This window comes from Carassius gibelio, chromosome A1 (assembly GCF_023724105.1).
Source record: "Carassius gibelio isolate Cgi1373 ecotype wild population from Czech Republic chromosome A1, carGib1.2-hapl.c, whole genome shotgun sequence".
NCBI lineage: Eukaryota > Metazoa > Chordata > Actinopteri > Cypriniformes > Cyprinidae > Carassius > Carassius gibelio.
In genome coordinates this window covers 17,700,553-17,722,756 of record NC_068371.1, presented here as the reverse complement: position 1 = coordinate 17,722,756, position 22,204 = coordinate 17,700,553, and the positions used below count along the sequence as shown (strand labels likewise).

General features: G+C 37.8%; 3 protein-coding genes across 5 annotated transcripts in view; all 3 read left to right on the top strand.

The window, feature by feature from the left end:
* The first annotated feature begins 3,113 nt into the window (after window positions 1-3,113).
* Window positions 3,114-8,978, top strand: LOC127998113 (A disintegrin and metalloproteinase with thrombospondin motifs 1-like). The gene is made up of 8 exons (XM_052592123.1): window positions 3,114-4,006; window positions 5,151-5,491; window positions 5,588-5,720; window positions 5,796-6,253; window positions 6,346-6,532; window positions 6,617-6,795; window positions 6,911-7,086; window positions 7,169-8,978. Exons 1-8 carry the CDS (start codon window positions 3,415-3,417, stop codon window positions 7,881-7,883), a joined length of 2,781 nt encoding a protein of 926 aa, XP_052448083.1. The 5' UTR covers window positions 3,114-3,414; the 3' UTR covers window positions 7,884-8,978.
* A 1,133-nt stretch (window positions 8,979-10,111) lies between these two features.
* On the top strand, window positions 10,112-21,185 carry cyyr1 (cysteine/tyrosine-rich 1). 2 transcript variants are annotated; one of them, XM_052591997.1, is made up of 5 exons: window positions 10,555-10,663; window positions 12,419-12,527; window positions 12,851-12,950; window positions 18,972-19,132; window positions 20,406-21,185. In XM_052591997.1, the coding sequence occupies exons 2-5, from the start codon at window positions 12,512-12,514 to the stop codon at window positions 20,537-20,539; spliced, it is 411 nt and encodes a 136-aa protein (XP_052447957.1). In that variant the 5' UTR covers window positions 10,555-10,663; window positions 12,419-12,511; the 3' UTR covers window positions 20,540-21,185. The 2 variants fall into 2 exon arrangements, with proteins under 2 accessions (XP_052447875.1, XP_052447957.1); XM_052591915.1 differs by lacking the exon at window positions 12,419-12,527 and having other exon boundaries at window positions 10,112-10,663.
* A 689-nt stretch (window positions 21,186-21,874) lies between these two features.
* appa (amyloid beta (A4) precursor protein a) overlaps window positions 21,875-22,204 on the top strand; it is a 32,195-nt gene continuing 31,865 nt past the window's right edge. The window contains exon 1 of one of the 2 annotated variants that reach the window (XM_052591717.1): window positions 21,875-22,087. In XM_052591717.1, coding sequence (XP_052447677.1) covers window positions 22,028-22,087 — 60 coding nt within the window. In that variant the 5' untranslated portion in view covers window positions 21,875-22,027. The remainder of the gene's footprint in view (window positions 22,088-22,204) is intronic. The other variant, XM_052591804.1, reaches the window with a different exon arrangement.

Genomic DNA, 22,204 nt, shown 5'->3' with positions numbered 1-22,204 from the left:
AATCCATGCATTTTTGTAAGAAAGATATTTATATTTCAAGCATAATACACACTTTTCTCTCGCTTCCATTATCTGTCATATGAGGAAGCCATTCCGGCGGATGACATAAGATGTCAGCATTGCGTGACAGCATTAGCATTAGTCAGCATTAGTGGCGAACGCAGAGAGAGAAGAAAAAATAAATGCCGGTAAAGAATTAGAAGTACAACCAGGAGGATTTGCAAAGAAAAATATCAGAGAATTTTGAAATAAGCCAAGAGGTTTTCCTTTGCTAAAGTAAGGAAACTTTGCTTATAAATTAAGGAAACTTTGAATCATAGCATATTCAGAAGAGTGCGCTGCGCATACGTGCTGTGTCATCCATCAGAACGGCTTCCACGTATGACAGATAACAGAAGTGAGAGAAAAGTGTTTATTATGTTTGAAATAAGGATATTTTTCTTGTATGGATTTACTACAGCATCAACTGCAACATCAGCTGACTGCAATGATAGAGCTTGAAATAGCCTGGACAACTTTTAATACAACTCAGAATGGATTCGTCTGAAAGAAGAAAGTCATATAGGGTAAGTAAAACACATTCTAAAGCCCTATTTGGATGGTAATTGTTTCTCAGGGGAACGTAAGTGATTTTCACCATTTACAGGGGGTACCCAGTGATTTAATTGCCGTCCGAGTCCAAGATGTCGGTGCTTTGCTCTCGCCACCCCCGTAAAAATCCCTGGTCAAATTACCTACTGTTTTGTGACAAACACAGAGGTCGTGTGGTAATTTAATTGCCGTCCGAATCTACATCTCTGAGTTTACAAGAAGTCAATTCAAAATTCAGTGCTAATCCCTTTTTAAGCACTCCAGAACACCGTAAGGTTCATTAACTTTGTACTTCGGTGTAATTTGCATACATATTTATTTCTGAAATGCTGGAAAGTATTTAAAAGAACAATAGTTCAGAACTGGGAGCAGCAACTAGGAGCAGAAAGAAAATAAAAGCACCTAAACATTCGAAATGAGTCTTTATTATTGCAGCAGCAGGTATGCAATACAGTTTTAAAATGTTTATTAGAAACTGATATAAAACCTACTTTACAGGGTATAATTAAAACTATAGTGCATATTTTTAAACAAGAGATTTAAATAATCAAATAGTAAATAGGATTATATATTATAAAATATGCTTAGAATAATAAGAATTCATTTTACATAAGTATTTTAAATGCATTTTACACAATAAGAATACATTTTGCAAATAAAATAAATATCGTTTACAGCAGACAATTATGTGACTGGTAACATGAGCAGTGCGTTCTCAGGTTTGTAAGGATCACAGAACTCACTCCTCCTCTGTGAATAGATTTCCATCCGAATCCATGAGTTTTATCACTGAGGTGACACGTCCACGTGAGAAACAATTACAGTCCGAATCGAGCTTAATTTTTATTTTTGGGTGAACTAACCCTTTAAATGTCATTTTCATAAGACATTATGGTATAGGTATTTATCAAAAGTAAAATACACAATTTGGATAATTCCTTTCAGTCTTTAATTAGACGCAAATTTAATTCTTCAAATTTTTCCCTTTTGGTTATAAAAAAATCTAATTGTTAACTTTTTCATCCTTACAGCGCGGGAGGGGTGCGGTGCTTCTTTGTGTTGATCGAGGTTATTCTATGTTGGTTTAATTCCCATGCTATATAGTAATATTACTATGGGAGTATAAACCTAGTTAATCTGTGTTACAGTAGCCAAACAGGGTAATAGGAGTAATATTAATATATAGTCACACTGTCAGAACCAGGTGTTCTGTCCTCTTAAAGGTTAAGGGGATGCGCTACATTAGGAAAACATCAAATAATATCCACATAAAACTAAACATGAACTGATTATGCCACTTACATTCCAACATATGTGTTTTCATTTTTTATTATTACAATAAAGTTACTGTAAAAGTGAGTAGTTGACCTAAAATGTGTCATTATACTTTATTCTTAAACGTTTTATTGTACTATTGAATATTAATAGAATATAATTGTCATATAAATGCAATTTTATAATATAATATTATTTAAGACACTTTTAAAATTAATAATAATAATAATAAAGTCCATGTCCATGTCTATGTAGAGGTTATCTAATACACGGGGTTAAAAATGGCAAACGTGAATGAATTAATTGTAGGGTTCTGCTTCCATCTAGTGGTTTTGTGTTGAACTTCCAAAAAAGATTTTAAACACCCAGCTGGTTCCAAAAAGCAGTTAAGGTGGACTGTCAACTTGAGGATTGACTGAAAACTATTCATTAGTTTATAATATGATGCATATTCATGTAAAAATGAACTTATAGTAAATATAGTGATTCTGCGTAGTAAGCATAACGCATCCTTGAGAGTTTCAGAAGAGATCTCAGCAATGCCTGCAATTAAACATCAGAGATGCTTCACAATAATGAAATCTAACTTTATATTATAGCCTAAGACTGAATCATCATGTTTTATAAGTCCACATTCCATATCCATTATATTCCTCTTAACTCAGAAAACTTAGTGTTTGCTCTCGGACTGCACCTTCTCTTTGAAGCTCACTGGCCAACTAAATTAAATGTGATCCATTAAACGCGCGCGACACAAACTATTTCCTCCGAAATTAAGCGGTAATCCGCTCGTTATTAATTTTTTATTGAGTCTGAGTCCACACATGAAGCGTTTGGGAGCCGGTTTCAGGAGCGGCTCAGCTGTCCCCCTCTATCTGAGTCACCATCACTTGTGAGGAGATTCATGTCTCCTGATGTCCTCAGTATCCTTGTGTTGAATTAACATATTACTGAACTTAATCTTAGTGTTTCAATGGACAATGCAAGTTATAGAAGCCACGTGAATGTAAAACGCAGGTATAGACTGATGAGAAGTAGAAAATGACTAAAATAGGAGTCAGAAGAGAAGTTTTGGGCCGTAAGAGTTGTGCTCTGATGATTGATGATTGTGGCTTTGCTCCAGCACTCTGTTGCGTAGGCTACTAGATGTGGCTGAAGCAGATCAAATGGGCTTCAGGAAAGGGGTGGTCCTGTGTTGGAGCATATATAGAGAGCAGGGTCTCGCTTCTAAGACAGGAGGTCTGAAACTCGAAGAGACCGTGAGGGATATTCTCCAAGACCACTTTTGACTCTTCTCGTGATTTTCAACTTTTAAGTGCTGCTAGATACGCGTTCATTTTATTTATTTCCATTCGAAGACCATTTAAGCTTGGATTGGTGCCTATTAGCTACAGTTAGGCTATTTATTTTTTATTTTATTTTTTTTTCTGTGATATTCGGTGTACCTGCTTTTGGAGTCAAATTCTCAAAGAACTGAAACTTTGTGAGGATTTTTATTGGGTCCATCATTATCTTGTGTTTTGCTCCTAAAACCCCGACAGGAATATAATGTATTTTCTGCGCGTCATACTGGGTTTAATTGCAGCCCTGTGCGTAAACGCGGCGCAGAGCTCGTGGGAGGAAAGCACCGTGGTGCCGGTCCGGCTCGATTTGCACGACACCAAACCGACCCACACAGCAGACGCTCGGGAAGAGAAATCCGAGAAACGTATCTATCGCTTGGACGTGTTTGGAAATCGGATGGTGTTGGTGCTGGAACAGGACCATGCCTTTTTAGCGCCTGGGTTTGTCTTCCAGATGGTCGGAAAACCGGAGTCCGAGGAAGTTGACAGCACGGGAGAGGCGCGGTGCTTCTTCTCGGGAACCGTGAACGCAGAAGAACTTTCCGCTGCGGCAATCAATCTGTGCCATGGACTGCGGGGCGGCTTCTATGTCGGCGGTGAAGAGTATTTCATTCAACCCGCAAACGCCAGCGGAGAGGCTTCAGATGGAGACACTCATTTCATTCGCAGAAGAAAGCGGGGGTTCTTAGCTGAGGAGAACGGTTCGAAGTGTGGGGTGAACGAGGAGGAGGAACGGATCACCGAGAAACCATATGCAACCAAATCCGACACAGAGCCCATATCATCCGAGTCTAATGGTAAATGTAGCAGAATTTTTCTTGAAGAAATTATGAAGAAGTTCATAATTATCGATTTTGTAACAGGAAAATTTTGTCATACTTTTGTATTATTATTTTTTCAGTAATAATTCTTTAAACGCCCCTGGTAACCCCTATAAACTCGGTGACTCCGCGTCATTCGGTGCGCGCTGGCGCATGAGGAGTGAATTAAGCAGGTTAGAGAGTTCTGCGTCTTCATTAGATCATTAAACACCAAATCGCCAGGGATGTATTTATGAATTTTTAGTTGAGAAATACATCACCTGCAAACAGCACACGTTCCGTGTGCCCGTTTAAACTAATCTTAAAGATAGAAGGTTTTTCTAAAGTGCAGATAAGCCGTCTCCAGAAGCGAAGTTGGGGTTAACTTGGAGAGGGCAGAAATCTCTACACATAAGCAGGAGGAGGCAAGGGGACGTAGGACGTAGAGTTGAGGGTTAGGGGAGTGGGAGTGTGAGGCGGGAGAGAATGGGCTGGAGAGACGTGGAAGTTCTCCTCCTGGTACCTCATGTTGCGCAGATCAGCACCAGATTTCCGCCAACAGTTTTCGTGGAAGTGAGCATGTTTTGGAGACGTAATTAGCAGTGCGCAGTAGAATCTTAGTCAAAAGAAGCAGGCATGCTCAGCACTAACTCCTAAAAGCGTTCTATCTTTGGAAGTACACGGTTCTCTGTATCTTTTTCAGTTATAAGATACCATTACATTTTACCTTACTTTGTCCAGTCAACACTGCATTTAAGTTTGATAGCTTTAAGGCATCTTTATGGACTCATAAAAAGTTGACACACATTTAAAATACAGCTTTTAAGTTCCAAGAAAACCAAAAATATTGATGACATCATCTTGTACTCACAGGCTTATACAAATAAATGTACAATAAAATGCACTGTAGAATGAAAATATACCTCTCCCTAATATAATTTGCCAGTGACTAGCAATAAGTAGAAAAATATGGTTAGACCAGGCTAGCTGAAGCCTCTTGTTATATATATATATATATATATATATATATATATATATATATATATATATATATATATATGATAAGGATTGAATCTGATTTAGATTTCACTTTTTTTTAAATCAGTTGACTAATGGCTTTAATGATCTTCTTATCCTTCAGCACACCACAGATCTCGCCGCTTTGTGTCCACTCCTCGCTATTTGGAGATCATGATTGTGGCAGACCAGTCAATGGTAGAGTTTCATGGTGCTGGGCTCAAACCTTATTTGCTGACCATCATGGCAGTGGCATCTCGTCTATATCGACACCCTACCATTCTGAATTCGATCACTCTGGCAGTTGTGAAGCTACTTGTTGTTTATGATGAAGAACACGGTCCCCAGGTGTCCTCCAATGCAGCGCTTACACTTAGAAACTTCTGCCAGTGGCAAAGACAGCACAACCCATCAAGTGACCGGAACCCAGAGCACTACGACACAGCAGTACTGTTCACCAGACAGGTAGGTTTCACTAAGTATACTACTCCTGGTCTGGACGACAGTAAAAACCAGTAATTATGTAGCATGGCTCATATTTATGAACGCTGTTCATTTCAGGATCTTTGTGGAGCTCACTCCTGTGACACGCTAGGGATGGCAGATGTTGGCACTGTGTGTGATCCTGATCGAAGTTGCTCAATCATTGAAGATGACGGTCTGCAGGCAGCCTTTACAGTCACGCATGAGCTTGGTAGGCACATCCCCATGTTTCTATATAAAAACTAAGCAGGTGCAGAGCAAGTAAATAATTGTGCTTCTCTTGCAGGTCATGTGTTCAATATGCCCCATGACGATGCTAAACAATGTGCTAGTGTTAATGGCGACCACTGGAGTGCCCACATGATGGCCTCAACCCTGTCAAATCTGGACCAGCTAAAGCCCTGGTCTCCTTGCAGTGCCCTGATGGTCACATCATTTCTGGACAATGGCCATGGTCAGTGTTTACTGGACAAGCCCCAGAAGCCGCAGCAGCTACCTCAGGCTCTGCCAGGTTCAGTTTATGATGTTAACAGACAGTGCCATCTCACATTTGGAGAGGAGTCCCAGCACTGTCCTGACCTGAGCACCACTTGTGCTGCCCTTTGGTGCACCGTCACATCTGCAAATGGCTTGCTTGTCTGCCAAACCAAGAACTTTCCATGGGCAGATGGAACACCTTGCGGATCAAATAGCTACTGTATGGCAGGCCAATGTTTGAGCAAGTCTGAGGCTGCCAAATATCAGGTGAGTACCATTTGGTGTGCCATTTGTTGTCATATGTAATTGATGCAATTCTGATGTGTGACTGATGATGGTTCTGTCTTGTCTTCTTTAAGACTCCAGTCAATGGCGGATGGGGAACCTGGGGACCTTGGGGAGATTGCTCACGTACCTGTGGAGGAGGTGTGCAATACTCTTTCAGGGACTGTGACAATCCCCTACCCAAAAATGGAGGCAAATACTGTGAAGGCAAGAGAATTCAGTATCGCTCATGCAACACCGAAGCCTGCCCTGATAGCAATGGTATGGGATAGTCCTATCACTGTTCCTGCAACCAATGCAACCAGATGCAAGCTGCATGATACTCAAATGTATTTGTTTGCACAGGTTTGACATTCCGTGAGGAGCAGTGTTTGGCCCACAATGACATCTCCTCTCAGGTGTCATTTGGCTCAGGAGAAGGTGTCGAGTGGGTACCAAAGTATGCAGGGGTGTCTCCCAAGGACCGCTGCAAGTTGGTGTGTCGAGCAAAGGGAACAGGTTACTTCTTCATTCTGAAGCCAAAGGTGAGTATCCCAATTAGACAGACCCACCAAGTGTTGTAAAATCTAACAATGGTTTAGTGGATGCAAGTGTACTTTTGCCAATATTTAATCTTGAGGTTCCTTCCAATATCTTCAGGTGGCTGATGGAACACCATGCACCCCAGATTCCACCTCAGTTTGCGTCCAAGGCCAGTGTGTGAAAGCTGGTTGTGACCGGGTCATTGGCTCAAATAAACTTTTTGACAAATGTGGCATCTGTGGAGGAGATGGATCAACTTGCAAGAAAGTTTCTGGATCAATGCAACATGCTAGGTAAGTCTAAAATCTGCACCTAAGATTTCCCAAAGTAAGTCAAATTTTGATTTAAACTAACCTTTGTTTGTTTTTTAACTAGAGCGGGCTACCAAGATGTAGTGACGATACCAGCTGGTGCCACACACCTAGATGTTAAGCAGCACTCTCTTGGAGGTCGACGCCACGACAATAGCTTCCTAGCAGTTCGCCTGCAAGATGGCACGTACCTACTGAATGGTGACTATAAGCTGACTACTTTAGAAACTGACATATCTCTGAAAGGTGCACTGCTGGGCTACAGTGGTTCCTCTGCCACACTAGAGCGCCTGCGAAGCTTTGCTCCCCTTCCTGAGCCTCTTATTATCCAAGTGTTATCAGTCAGTGATTCCTCCCGACCTCGTCTAAAATACAGTTACTTTGCACCACGCCCCAGCGGGTCAAAACGGCCATCAATTAATGTTATTAGTGAAGCAGGAGATGCTGAATGGGCCCTACGTGAGTGGGGACCCTGTTCCCAGACCTGTGGCAGTGGTATCCAAAATCGGGACGTCATCTGTCTTGATGCTTACGGCCGCCAATCAAAAGACTGTCCTGAAGAGCTGCGCCCTGCTTCGTCACAACCATGTGCTCTGCATGCTTGCCCATCCTGGTTGCTCGGTGAGTGGTCTGCTTGCTCCAAAACATGTGGCAGAGGCTTCCGCAAGCGCCCACTGCGCTGCATCAGACATGATGGCCACACTTTGCCTAACGAGAGCTGCAACGCAAAAGATCGGCCACGACCTCTTCTTGATTTGTGCAACCTGACTCCCTGTTGAAACTGAACACTGAGGCATGAAACAACCTTGAAGTTGCACCTGGTGCTGACCAACACAGGTTTTTATATTCAAAGGGCCCATTATGACAAAGACTGCAACCAAACTTCTTTTAATGTTTCAAATCCCACAAATCCAACACTGGGTACAGGGCACAAAGCTGGCACACTGTGTACCTGTCTTGACAGCTGTGATGGAGGAAAAGAATACGGACACCTCTGCTGCTTTGGATGCTGATGTCATGCATGTTAGATTTTGAGTGTGTATGGGTGTGTATGATGATAGGATGAAAAATGAAAGAGTATATGAAACAGCTATGCATTTTTATCGTCTGTCTGAGCCGGACTAGACAGAAAGGATTCATTTGTCACAAGAGAGCATATAGGAACATAAAGGAACTATTGCCAGGGTCAAAAGCAGTACTGAAACAGAGTTTATTAGTAGGGTCATATAAACGCCCTCTAGTGGTTATACATGTCAAAGTTGCTAACGCTAACTAGGAGTACATATTCAACATATGCATTTTTCTTGCCAAAAATCAACGCCCTATCTCACCTCAGCTAGGCACACATGCTGTTATTCAAACACCACAACAGTTAGTATGCATTTCCTCATAACTAAGTTTAACAATGCACATTAGCTTTAAGTTTAGCTTCCTAGATTGATATTTTCACCATTTTACAAAGCCATACCCGATCAAGAGGGATCATATTTTTAACTGAAAGGGAGACCAGAGAGCAGAGGTTCTATACCTCAAGAAGAGAGTGTGTTTTTGTGTTTTTATGTATGTGCAGATTAGTTCTGTGTGATTGTATGGAGATATAGTGAGGGACTTCTCTCCTACTAATACTTCATAAGTATTCCTCTCCTGCCTTCTGAGAAGGTATCTTTGTAATGAGGTATCATGTTTCGTATAGAATATTCAAACATTATTTATTTTTGTACAGCCCATTTAAAATAATCTTGTTGCTTTTTTATAATTATTGTATTTCTATTTGCTATTTTTATTGAAATTACTGAAGGATGTAGATTATATTAGAGTATTTATACAATCTATGAACTTAGGTTTATGAATAAAGTATCAAATTGATTTGTGGACCAAAACTGTTGAGATTCTTGTGTCTTATTTTGGGTGTGGCTGCTGCTGACATTGAAGGAAGCACCATAGTCTCTAAATCCTGGTTTTGATTCGTGAAGGTATTACATTTTTTATATTAAATTACATATTGTATTTTTTCATCTGGTTAATCTCCTCTAGATGAAAGGAGCAACATTAATATCTGAAATCTGAACACGAAATGGTGTACGCGTGAAAAAAATCAACTACATGCATACATCAAAATAAATTAAAAATGCGCATCAACATTAGATCTAGTATCAAACTGCTGAGTCTGTCTGCTCAGACATAATATAATTAGATTAATCATATTAATTAACACTCCCAACAGCTGTTCAAAGAAAGCCTACATGACCGGCATATTCAGCAGAACAGGTAATAATCATATCACTGGTTATAACGAGGAAGTCTTTTGTTATATAACACACTTTAATATTTTAAGAGGGCACCGTGGGGTAGTCATTATGTTACAAAGGTGGTTTAAGTGGAAGCTCATTCAGTCCCCAGTTCTTCTGCTAAATAATGCATACAACCAACCGTACAGCACACAGCAAAGCCTTTTATATTGAAACCTTTTTTCCGACACTCTGAAAACTGGTTAATACAACAGGTTGGAACAAGAAAGATGCAAGATGTAAACATTTACTCTCCCTCATATGTTCATATAAACAATTAACGTTCAAGTAAGGTTCTCAAAAAAAATGTTCTCGAAACAGTACAAAACATTTCAGTCTACAGAGTGAATTGAGCACAGAAGAATTGTTTCTATGACAGGCCATAATTCACACCTATCTATATCAAGAACAAGTTTTTTTTTTAGTTTAGTTTATTTCAGACAGAGAACTTAGGTTCAAGCAGAAAACATTGCTGATGTACAACAACATACTTACATCAACAAGTGAATTAGTTATGAAGGTCTGAGGCTAAAAATATGAATTCGTCTGAAGCACGTGTTTTTGAGACGCTTTTGTTTACTCTTAGTGTTGAGTTCAGTTCAGGGATGATGCACAGAGAGCAGATTCGTGAAAACACGATTGAAGAGAGATCTAAATATAGACTTCAGGGACACTAGCGAGAAGATGAGGCAGCTATTGAAAAGGGCGAAGTGTTCCGTGAATGAGAATGACCGTGCGGCTCTTGTGTCGTTCCTGAGGTAACCTGCTACATTACCGCTCGTGTGATGAGGAGTCGTGACAGCGGAGGCGGGCGGCGTCGAGCGGCCATGCAGTCTCCTCACAGACGCATCTAGACTGGCTCCCTGGCCTGCGCGAAGTTCCTGGGGGAGGGGATCGAGGCGAAGAAAATAAAATAGCGCAAGGAAGAAGTTGAAGACAAAGAGGAAGCAGTCAAAGGAGAAGTTCTGCCTGAGAGACTCGTGGAACACGTGGAGCGTTATGGATAAAAGAGTTTATTTTAACGCCTGAAAATTCAACGCTTGACAGTCAGATCAGCAAGAGTTCAGTCAGATGTAAGATGTGACAGAATGAAAGATAAACTGTGCAAAGATTAAATAACACGTGAAAGTGGGTTAGTCGTGTTTTGCCAGGGATCTTAAAAAAAAAAAAAAAAAAAAATTACCGGAACATTATGGAAAATCCGAGGACAGCGAGTTCACAGAGGAGTTGGAAGTTCGTGAGGGACTCTCTGCTGCTTTGCTTCTTTGCCGGTAACTTAATGTATTTTTATATTTAAGAGAAAGTAAATCCGTTAATCATTCAGCGTAATCGATTATTTTATTAAAATAAACGCGCAACAAACAAAGCTTATTTACCTGTTTTCAAGTAAATTTTCATTGGGTTCAGTTTTCTTTATTTGACTTACTAGTTAATTTACAATTTATCGTGTCTGTTTAAAAAAATAATGAATTTCGCTCAGTGTGTGTGTGTTGTTTTCTTTTTTTCTTTTCTTTTCTTTTTTTTTAACAATGGTAATAAAGATAACAAATGTAGCCCAGACAGCAAGCAGTGTCGGCCCAGGCCCTGCCCGAAATGGATTTCACGCGGGCCAGATGTGGGCCGGATCTTGGCCAACACTATATTGCTGTCTGGGAGGTTATAAAAGCGTTGTGGGAACGTTGTTTTGAAATGTTTCTAAAACGTTGACGTGCAGTTTTCTTGTAATAAGAACGTTACGTTTCAAATTCTACTAACTAAATTTTCTCCCAAAATATAACATTTTTTGAAAGTTTATTTTAAATGTTGAAATAACGTTAAAATGTCCATGATTCTCATGATTAGAAATCTATTTAAAGGTAAACATATTTTATATATATAAACATATACATATTACATTCAATAACAAATAACATAATAAGAACGTTTTTACAATGCTGATCTTCAAGAAAGTTTTGTCTTAACATAAAAAGGAACAAACAAAGAACAGTTACTTATGAGTTACCCAGTTTACAGGCTAGTTTTATGGTTATTTTACCTACGGATAACTAACAATTTCTCTGTTGTCTTTGTGAGAGTTAGTTAATGACTTTTATTCAACATTTTGACACTTATTTATATAACATGCTAATGTTACTGCCATGTTTAATGCTACCATTATAATGCCATGGTATTCATTGACATACATAGGAGTATTAAGAAAATATCACGGTAAATGGATACTATTCATTCAGTACCAGACTCGTACCATTATACTACACAATTCTGGAGTTTTTTGATTGACCTATCCATACACACATATTGGAGGGAAGTGTGTGTGTGTGTGTGTGTGTGTGTGTGTGGAGTAACATTTAAGGCACCAGTTCTTCTAAAGTGTCTTTGTCCCAAAGGTGTTTGCCGACCACACATATTGGAGGGAAGTGTGTGTGTGTGTGTGTTTGCAGTAACATTTAAGGCACCAGTTCTTCTAAAGCGTCTTTGTCCTAAAGGTGTTGACCGACAGGACCCAGAGGTAAAATGAGGGCCTCTAGGGGACCACCCAGTTTGCAGGGTCCCACATTTGCTCTGAAGCCAGATGCAAACAGACGTCACTAAAATTGAAGCCAAATTTGGGTGGTTCAGAAGACATAATTACACCAATTATACTGTGATGACTGCGGGCAGGAAAAGATAGCGCTGTAATTGTGTACCAACCATCCTCACATTTGAGCATGAGCTTGAGATACATACATTAAAAGGTTTTTAGTCCCAAAACAGCTGTATTAAGAGCTCTCTTTCAAGTGTGTTATTGCACAAAAACACAAGTTTTAAGGATAGGAAGACAGTCTATACAAACAGACTTGCATCAAGCAATATGCTGCATACCCCCTTTACCAGCAGTCTAAATTCAATCATGAAATGTGTCGCAAAGCACTCTTAATCACAGATTAATAGCATTTGTTGGCAACATAAATCCAGCAGGCGTGTTTGGTGCATTAAAGAGCTCTGAGCAAGAAGAAACAAATGAGAGCTGATGATTCTTTCTGCAGGATCAGACTCGTTTTTCAGTGGCAGGATTGATGGGAACAGACGAACTCGACCCTCCGACACAGCACTAGATACTAAGACGTACTGCAGTCTGCATGTATAGAGGCCGAGGTCTCTTTGATCATTCTGGTTGATTGGTTTTGTCTCAGTGCATGTTCCTAATTTCAGTGCACACAATAATGTTCTCAAAGTGTCTTTCGTCTTTACAACTGACAAGTCTGAATAACTGTCATTATCATTATCTGTCTTGTTTTGCACTGAAAATATCCCTTCACATAAAATATTTTAAAATAATCATAACAGAGGATGTAGACATAAAATTGACAATAAAATGGGAAAAAAATATTCAAATATAATCATATAAGCAAATATTCTTATTTATTTTTTATTAATATTTTCTATCAGTCATATTTTGTGCGTGTGTGTGTTGGTAGGCCGTGGAGATGCTCAGTGCGACAGCTGTATTGAGTACTGCTGTGATGGGGTTCCTCCTTTCTGCTGCTCTTACTATGCGTATGTGGGAGACGTGCTCTCGTAAGTAAATACACATACACATACACACATGTTGGGTTTCCATGTTTTATGGGGACATTCCATAGGCGTAATGGTTTTTCTACTGTATAAACTCTATTTTCTATCCCCTAAATCTACGCCTAAACCCAGCCCTCACAGGAAACTTTCTGCATTTTTTGATTTTCTGAAAAACTCTGTATGGGAAGTTTGTTTCTTTATTGGGACCAAAAAAAATGTCCCCACAAGGACAAGGATTTTGGATATTGCCATCTTTTTGGGGACATTTTGTCCCCATAACATAGGGAATATACCTGAACCACACACACGGTCACTCACACACATGCATGCTTTCAAAAGTACACACACACACTCTTACACACACACACACTCTTCCTCACTACTGCTGTTTTACTCATGCAAAACATCAGCATTAGCCGCATTTCCACTGTCGGGCCAGTGCGAGCCAGGGTTAAAGCGGGCCGGGCGGGGCTCATAGCCCCGGGCCAGTAGCACGAGGCCAGAATAGCGCAGGGTTTCCACAGTGGAGCTTGAAGCACCGCTGCACGTCACTAAAACACGCCCTTTACACGCCTCTCAGAACAACGTCATGCAAAATTAATCACACATAAACACACTTATCTCTATTTTATGTATTTATTTATTTTTAACGCTTATGAAAATAGCCTGCTTATTCAGTTGAGTCTGTTTATTAGCCACAGTATAGGTGTCATATTTAGAATGAATGATAATATCTCTATTTTTATAAAAGCTCCCGAACAAAAAACATTATTATGCTATATTCTTTTATGATAGGCAACGTGAGATAAACTCTCGAGACAAGGCTTGTGACAGATAATATAAGTTACTTAATAAATACACGATTGTGATAGAGAATAAGAAGCTGACGTCTGATTTCTTCAAGCGGTCATATTTGACCATGTTTACTATGGTAATATGTTTAGCGTTCATATCTTTTTCATCGCTTATACATATTTCTGCCTTGCATGGTAATTATAATCCACATTGGATCAAGTTATTTCAAACACTCGCTGCTGACTGAAAGAGAGTTTTGAGCTCGACTTATTTAAAAAAGTGTTTAATGCTGGTGTTAAAGCTGTTATCTTTCTGAAATGATCCGCAGCGCAGACTCGCTATTTTTATAAAAGCTCGCGAACAAAAATCATTATTATATTTTGATGATATGCAACGTGGAGCTAAACTCTTGAAACGAGACTACAAATAAAATGTTACTTAATAAATACACAATTGTGATAGAGAATAAGAAGCTGACGTCTGATTTCTCCAAGCGGTCATATTTACCATGTTTACTATGGTAACGTTAATGTTTAGCGTGCATAGTCTTTTACATCGCTTATAAATATTTCTGCCTTGTTTAGTGATTATAATCCACATCGGATCAAGTTATTTCAAACACTTGCTGCTAACTAAGAGTGAGTTTTGAGCTCAACGGATTTAAAAAAGTCTTGTTATCTTTCTGAAATGATCCGCGCTGACGCTCTCCAGACACGGAGAAACTCCGCCTTTGTTCATAACCCCTCCTCTAGCCCAAGCTAGCCCTCTTTGGCCCAAGGTTTTCGTCGGGCCAAAAAACCCTGGCCGTTGGCCCCGAGGAAGCCCCGGCGAGGCACGATCAAGCCCCGGAAGTGACTGTGGAAACACAACTGGCCCTGGCACGCACTAGCACGCCCGGTCTTAGCAAAGAGTATAGAAGTAACAAGAGGCGAAACTCAATAGAACGTTCCATAGCAACAAGCGCACCCATGCGCAGAGCTGCAGCTCCGCCATCTTGGACTGAACGCAACACAGCTGTCATAGAATTGAATGATACCGGTCCCATTTCAAAAGCGGTTGAGGGAATTAAATAGTAGTTTATTGTTTTTAATATCTCTATAGCAGACATCCCATGTCTCTAAAATGTGAAACACAACTTGTTCAGATTTTTTGCTTTCATTTTCTTGTAGTTATAGAGTAAAATATATTTTGTAATATATATATATATATATATATATATATATATATATATATATATATATATATATATATATATATATATATATATATATATAGAATATAAATAATTATATTTTTTAATTTGTACATTTTAATAAACTTAAACTTATATAACTTTTTTTCTGTTTCACTTTCATAATTTATTTCACTTCAACAATAACCTGGCAAATGTCTTCTTTAAAACAAGACCAACCATACAGTAAGTCTATATTCCAAAACATTCTTGAATTACAACCATTTAAATTGCATATTTTCAGAGATATATGAACACCTGACCTGGCAAATGACCGCTTTATTAATTCATTGTTATCACTAAATTAACCCTTTAACTGTCACCCTTTTTTCGCATAAACATGAAAATCACTATCCAAACTTAAAGACCATTTTTAGTCTTGACCCAATTTTGACCAAATGCATAACGTTAGCAAACTGTTACTGCGGTCATGGGATAGCTTACATTAACGTTACAGCACCTGTACTATGCTGCCCGCAGTTGCAATCAGCTTCCAGAAGAGATCAGATGTGTTAAAAAACCATAGTCACATTTAAATCTAGACTCAAAACTCATCTGTTTAGCGGTGCATTTATTGATTGAGCACTGTGCAATGTCCGAACTGATTGCACTATATTTTCGCTGTTTATTTTATTTTCTTTTTTTTATGTAAAATCATTTTCTAACTGTTTTTAAATGTTTTAATCATTTTAAAAGTTTTAAAATTGCTTGTTTTATTTTTGTTATTATTTTTCTTCATGATTATTTTACTTTCTTTTATGTAAAGCACTTTGAATTACCATTGTGTACGAAATGTGCTATATAAATAAACTTGCCTTGCCTTGCCTTGCCTTGCCTTGCCTTGCCTTACAGACATAATTGTTAATGATGCAGTGTATAAGGTAGTTCTGCCAACGGTAAAGCCGTTGGTTCAGTCCAAAATGGCGGCAGCGCAATAGCAGCGCCATCTAGCGATTGTTGTCAAAACTGCAATGGAGTTTCGCCTCTTGTTACTTCTATACTCTTTGGTCTTAGCTCGATAGTGGAAACACGGCTATTGAGTTGACCTCTGACCTCCCCCCCCCCCCCCCCCACAGCTGCTTGTTCATGTCAATCTGAAATCCAACCCACATCCCATAATCAACGCTTGTATACAATTATATCAAGGTATTCCGATGCCATTTTACATGAAACAAATGTTTCAAGCAACACACCCACATCATACAATTAGCCAAAAAGTTCGTTATCCGGCCAAAACAACATTTTGTTAAATAAATACAAACTCTACATGCTGAATATCTTTTTATCCATACCTCTATCAAAACACAGCAAACCCAAACATTAGCTCTACTTTTGTATCCAACAGGAACTTAATAGTCATAGCACAGTGACTGAAAAAAAAAAAAAAAAAAATGGAGGGCTTTACAAAAACTGCATTACTTGTCATGTTTCAGTTCTACCAACATATACACAAAATATTTTTTTTTTTTTTTTTTTTTTTTTTTTTTTTTTTTTTAGTTACCTTCAACTGAAACCTATTTTAAATTTTTAAGTGTTGAATTTTTTAATTCTTGGCAACATACTGTATTTTCTAAAACTGAATGAGTCATTACTTTATTTTTTTATAATTTATTTATGCATTTAGCAGCTGCTTTTACCCAAAGCGTCTTACAGTGCATTCAGGCCAACATTTTTACCTTACATGTGTTCCCTGGGAATCGAACCCACAACCTTGCGCTGCTAATGCAATGCGCACTTGAGCCACAGGAACTTTATTGAAGAGATACTCAGATCTGGCTCCAAGTTTAGCTCCAACCCTGATCAAACTTGCCCTAACTGTGATTTTCTAAAGATCCTGAAGGCATTGATTAGCATGCTCAGGTGTGTTTGATTAGAGTTAGAGCTAATCTCTGCAGGAAAGTGGATCTTTCGAACCAAATTTCAGTATCTCTGCTTTATAGAATATACAATGCAAAAAATAGGGTCCTCAGAAATTTAGTTGGAACCTTGATTTGAATTGTTTTCCAGTGGAAGAGGGGACTATTTTTCCAACTGAGACTGGAATCAGCTATTTCTATGATCTGTTTTGTAAAAATGCTTATCAGTTGTTTCAATATTTTTCAATACTTTTGAGCTGCTGTTGTTGCAGAAGTAGAGGTTTTGCGTTATATTTAAAAGTTTGGAACATCAGGTCTGTATTTCTGTCATGCTGTCTTTTAGCATTTGTATAAAAAGATAAGAAAGATCCATGATTTTGGTATGGGCTAAGCTTGTGTGAAAAGAAAATGTAAGCGTTTTAGAAATATGTTAATTGACTGACTAGGCTATTGTGTGAAAACAACATGAATTGTGTAAATGGCACGGTCACAACAGACCAATGTTGTGCTAATTGGGTATAGACTTGTCAAATACTGTTGTCACTACAGACTGGACAAAGGGTTGTTTGCAAATGGAAAAAGCAACTTCAGATGATTTCACCAATGATCATTGATATGTTTTTTTAATATCCAACTAAAAAGGGGCCTTTTCAAAACATTGCGTCATGGTTCTCTTTAAGTTATTAATAATAACACAAATAGAACATTTTGACCTTATCTGGTCTTTATAGTGTTTTTACAGTTTCTGAAACTATGGCTTCACAAAACATGCAAAACATTAAGCATCACTTGCAAAAGCAAATACCTATTTTAAAACTATTTTAACTCTTTTAAAAAAAAGCTGTTTTTGCATAGTAGCTACACACAAACATCAAATGTTTAGCCATATACATGTCAAATTACACACAGATATGATGAATGTTAAACACTATCTTGCGTTTTTTGCTTGTTCAGTGTGCAGTGGAGTGCACAGGAGTTTGTCTTCTTTTGGCCCATTTTCCTAAACCATTCATTCAGTTCTCGAAATAAAAAACTTTTAACACATTTCACCAATTTTCACACACATTCCCATTTGCTCAAAGTTTTTGGCAGAACTCTACACCAAAATGCCATCTTTTTTGCACAGCTTTAAACATGTTCTCAAATATACAATATAATACAATATCTATTGACTTGAATCTGTATATGTTGTATTCTGTAACTGAAATAGACTTGATTCCTGATTCCTGATTCCCTAAAGGAGGTTTTTGTAGAAGTGTTTTGAAAATTGCAAGGGGGTACAAATAATTTAGTTCTTCCTTAAAACATTCAGATTTGATTTCTGAGTGAACAAATTAAGTATGAATGGTTTCACACATGATCAGTGGATGTAGGTAACCAGTAAATAAGTGTTTACTGTAGAGAACTGTTTAATGTTTTGCTAAAAGTTTGTTAATATGTGTGCAGTGTTTCAGACTTGGTCTGAAGATCACGTCTATGCATGAATGGTTTCAACTTTTAATGTGTAAGCAATTAAAAAAACTGTTGATAGCTTTCTCAAAAAGTTGGACAATCTAACATTTATGTTAGTACTTGTTTCGTGACGTTTATATAAAATTCAAAAGTAACTTTCCCTTAATTTTTGCAAAATAAAAAAATAAACCATTTTAAAAGCTGGACTTTTCGAACATTCAGGGAACAGTCAGAAGTAACGTTTTCATAACTTAATGGGAAGGTGTTTTTGTTAACTGGCCTTGGCTTTTGCTGTTTTTTAGATATTTCTCCTCAGATAAAGATCATAGTATCTCAGATCCTTTGGTTGGACCTTAACTAAACCTCAGGGCATCGTTCTGAACTCATGTCTGTACACTCCTACATCAATCCAAACGTGAAATCACAATCGAAAACCAACTCATTTGGTCTTTTGTGCCACAACAAAGACGTGTTTAGTCAGGTGCCTGTTCACACAAGAGACGGATCACTGTAGACTCACAAATGGATGGGATCCATCATGAGGTAAATAAATATGAGCATGGGTGGTCTGACTCCACAAAAACACTGGATGAATGTACTTACTGAGTTTATTAGCGTTTGCTAAACTAAGTATCACAAGTAGTGTATTGTATGTTAGTCTCAGTTTTCGCTGATGGTTTTGTTTTTCAGGGGAACGGCCATCTCAGGGATCGTGTTTGGTGTGGTGTTTTTGATGGGCGCAGTGGCCGCCATCTTTCTGTGCATCTGTATGTGTGTGAAGAACGGGCGTGGGGCGAGAGTGGGCGTCTTCGGCTCATCATATATCAACACTGTGACTCAGGGTTACCCAGGTAACACAACAACACACCAAAAACCTTCACCCAGCGCACTAGAGCTGACTAACTGAAACCAGCGTGCTGTCAGACACAAGGGATCATTCTGAGTGGATTTTGTCAATTATAATCAATGAATTATATTATCAGTAATATTATCGATTTTATTGCTCTGACACTATCGGATGAGAATAAAATTGGAGCTAAGTAACGATACTTTGCAACATCAAACTGTTATTGAACTGAACTGAATCAACTTTGGATTTATTTACTGAATAAACATTGAACTGACCAATGAATGATCATATTTTCTATAGAGCTGCTTTTGAATTTCTTTCATTATAGATTAATTTCGCAACATTAACACGGACTGTTTCCTGTTTATTACTCTAAAGCTGCTTTGAAACAGTCTCCGTTGTATAAAGCGCTATAGAAATAAACGTGACTTGACTTTTTATGATTATCAATCACTCACAATTTGCTTCCAAAATGTGCTTCTTAAACTTTATTGCTGTATTTCTTTTGTATTTTATGGATATTAGTTGTATTTATTTTAAATGGCAAAAAAAACATATTTACATACACAAAATATTTTGTTAATTTACAGGGTTTCTGCTGGACTTAAAGTTCTTAATTCACCCTTCCACCAATCACTCTCAAATATGCAAATATGCACCCTTTAAATAGGGTACAAAGGTGTACCCTTTGAAAGGGGTATTATTGCTTTTGTACCTTTTGTACCTTTTTCCTTAGAGTGATTAATGCCTTAAAAAAATCTATAAAGTAGAAAGACTTCAATTAATAAAATCATGGCAGAAAATGAATATCTCCCTCACTGTATTTGTTTTGTTTTCCAGTACGAATGTCTAAACATCCTTAAATCATGAACAGTGACGATGTAAAATTTGATTAAAACAAGAAAAAATATCTGTCAGTGGAGAATGAAAACTAGTTTTTCCTTTGATTGATGTAGGACCATTACATTTACTGTAAGATAAAACCATGACAGTTTCCTTCAATGTATTCCTTAAATGTTTTTAACCTGGTCTTACAAAGGTCTTGACCTTAATAAAACCTGCAGAAACTACCTTCTGACCTTATTTTTTTTTCTGAAATTACAAACCTTTTACCAATATTAAAACGAAAAAGCTGACATATTGTATCACCTATATCACTTATTATAAAAGCTGACGTATTGTATCACCTATATCACAATAAAACATGCAAAAAAAAAACTTAAAAAAAATTAAAAATGTGCATAATACTATAAGTTCTGTCTTATTCTTCTCAGGTCCTCCACCTCCTTATAGTTATGATTATGAGATGTATCCTCCTGATCGACGGCCGCCTCCATACACACCAACTCCATCCAGAGGGGCAAACTACTCTCCACCTCCACCTTATCCAGGCTACAGCCGCAAATGAGCCTCCTAATGTGCCTGATTCTGAGAGGATGAGCGCTGCACTCTGACATGCACACAATGAAGACCAGAGCTCTGTCAATAAAGCAGGGATTTCCACTCACTGGAGCAGCCGCAAAGATGGTTCTTACATGGGATTTGACTGTTTTCCTTCGTGGCATGGACATTTATGGTCTCACAAATCTAAAGAACACTAATAAACGTTATTAGGCAACAGGAGACCAGGACAGGCCTAAAAACTAAGATCAAAAATGGGATTTGGTAAATGTGTTTTCTTGTGATGCGGTTTGTTCAAAATCAGTGTTATTTCATTAAATGTCTAATTAAGATATAGTGAAATGAACTGTTAATATGGGAGTAGACTTCATATTGTTGTACAGAGTAGCATTTTATTCTTATACCTACTATGTGTCATGATTACTGTTGGATTAATTATATAGGAAATAATTTTCTAAATGTATTTATTAATAGAAAATTGAAAGAGCAACTTGTTTTTGCAGTTGGCTACTATTATGAAAACATACCAGGTGTTGTTAACTTCTCAGAAAACCACTAATTGTGTCCAAACAGCAAAGCAGTAACTCTTTTTTTTTTTTTGTCTATTTTTACCTTTCATAATAAACTAAAGGCTGCATGCTTGTTCTTTGAAATGTGGTGCATATGCTGTCGCTGTTTGTTAGTAAAAAGGGTTTATTCATTGTGGCCTTTAAAAGCAGATTTGCACACATATCCCAAAAATCTACATTAATATATAAATTGATTTCATTCAGCAAACCCTTGAAAATAATTAATATAGAATATCGCACTGTCAATTAAATTATTACATGAGAATTTACCGAGCCATACTAATATTAACGTCCACACGGTGGCAGCAAATAATAGAAATGCGTATAATTCTCCAGATAATCTAGATAACATTTTTTTTTTTAGTTTATTTATTTATTGTATATAAAATAAAATTAATGTATTACATGAGCAATAACGACATAGTAATATGGTAAAAATAAACCGACTGCATTAAAATAATAATAATATAATAACAATAAAAATTAAGCTACAAAATATAAATATATACACTGATTGGAAAACAGATACCTGACTGAAGAGTAAAATATTTTTGTTATTATCCATAAGCCAAAATACTAAATTACAATAATAATAATAATAATAATAATGACAAGCTGGAATGATTTATGCTATTTAAAAAAGGCAAATACATATAAATTAAATTATAAAATATATTTAAATGTAATGTAAAAAGAAGTTATTTGAGCTGTAGTCTCCAGTGTTTTGAGTGTGCGTCAGTATTCCTGCTCCCCCTCCCTTCATTCATCCTCGCTGTCCGGTCAGGTGACGCGTCATCACGGCCGCATCGCATATTCGCATTCTTCTCAGAGCTGACACGGTTCACACACCGACATTTTACACCAGACGGATATTTACTCGATACAGATCCACGCTATTTGTTAGAAGCACGGAGAAGAGGAGCAGAATGGGGTCGAGAGAGGTTTTCATATTACTGATGGCCGTGATATCGACGATCGCTGTTGAGGTAAGAAATCGACAAAACATCAAAGACGATGAAGCGATTCAGTGTAACGTTAAGCATCATCGCAACGATACATAACCTACATAAGAATAGCTGCACTTCGATGAAATTAAAAACAGC

What these genes read in the sequence shown, in the direction of transcription:
- LOC127998113 (XM_052592123.1), top strand. Translation starts at nt 3,415, where the DNA reads ATGTATTTTCTGCGCGTCATACTGGGTTTAATTGCAGCCCTGTGCGTA. An exon ending in CAGTACTGTTCACCAGACAG is followed by an intron (nt 5,492 to 5,587) that starts GTAGGTTTCACT and finishes TGTTCATTTCAG; the next exon opens with GATCTTTGTGGAGCTCACTC. An exon ending in TACAGTCACGCATGAGCTTG is followed by an intron (nt 5,721 to 5,795) that starts GTAGGCACATCC and finishes CTTCTCTTGCAG; the next exon opens with GTCATGTGTTCAATATGCCC.
- cyyr1 (XM_052591915.1), top strand. Translation starts at nt 10,585, where the DNA reads ATGGAAAATCCGAGGACAGCGAGTTCACAGAGGAGTTGGAAGTTCGTG. An exon ending in GCTGCTTTGCTTCTTTGCCG is followed by an intron (nt 10,664 to 12,850) that starts GTAACTTAATGT and finishes GTGTGTTGGTAG; the next exon opens with GCCGTGGAGATGCTCAGTGC. An exon ending in TATGTGGGAGACGTGCTCTC is followed by an intron (nt 12,951 to 18,971) that starts GTAAGTAAATAC and finishes TTTGTTTTTCAG; the next exon opens with GGGAACGGCCATCTCAGGGA.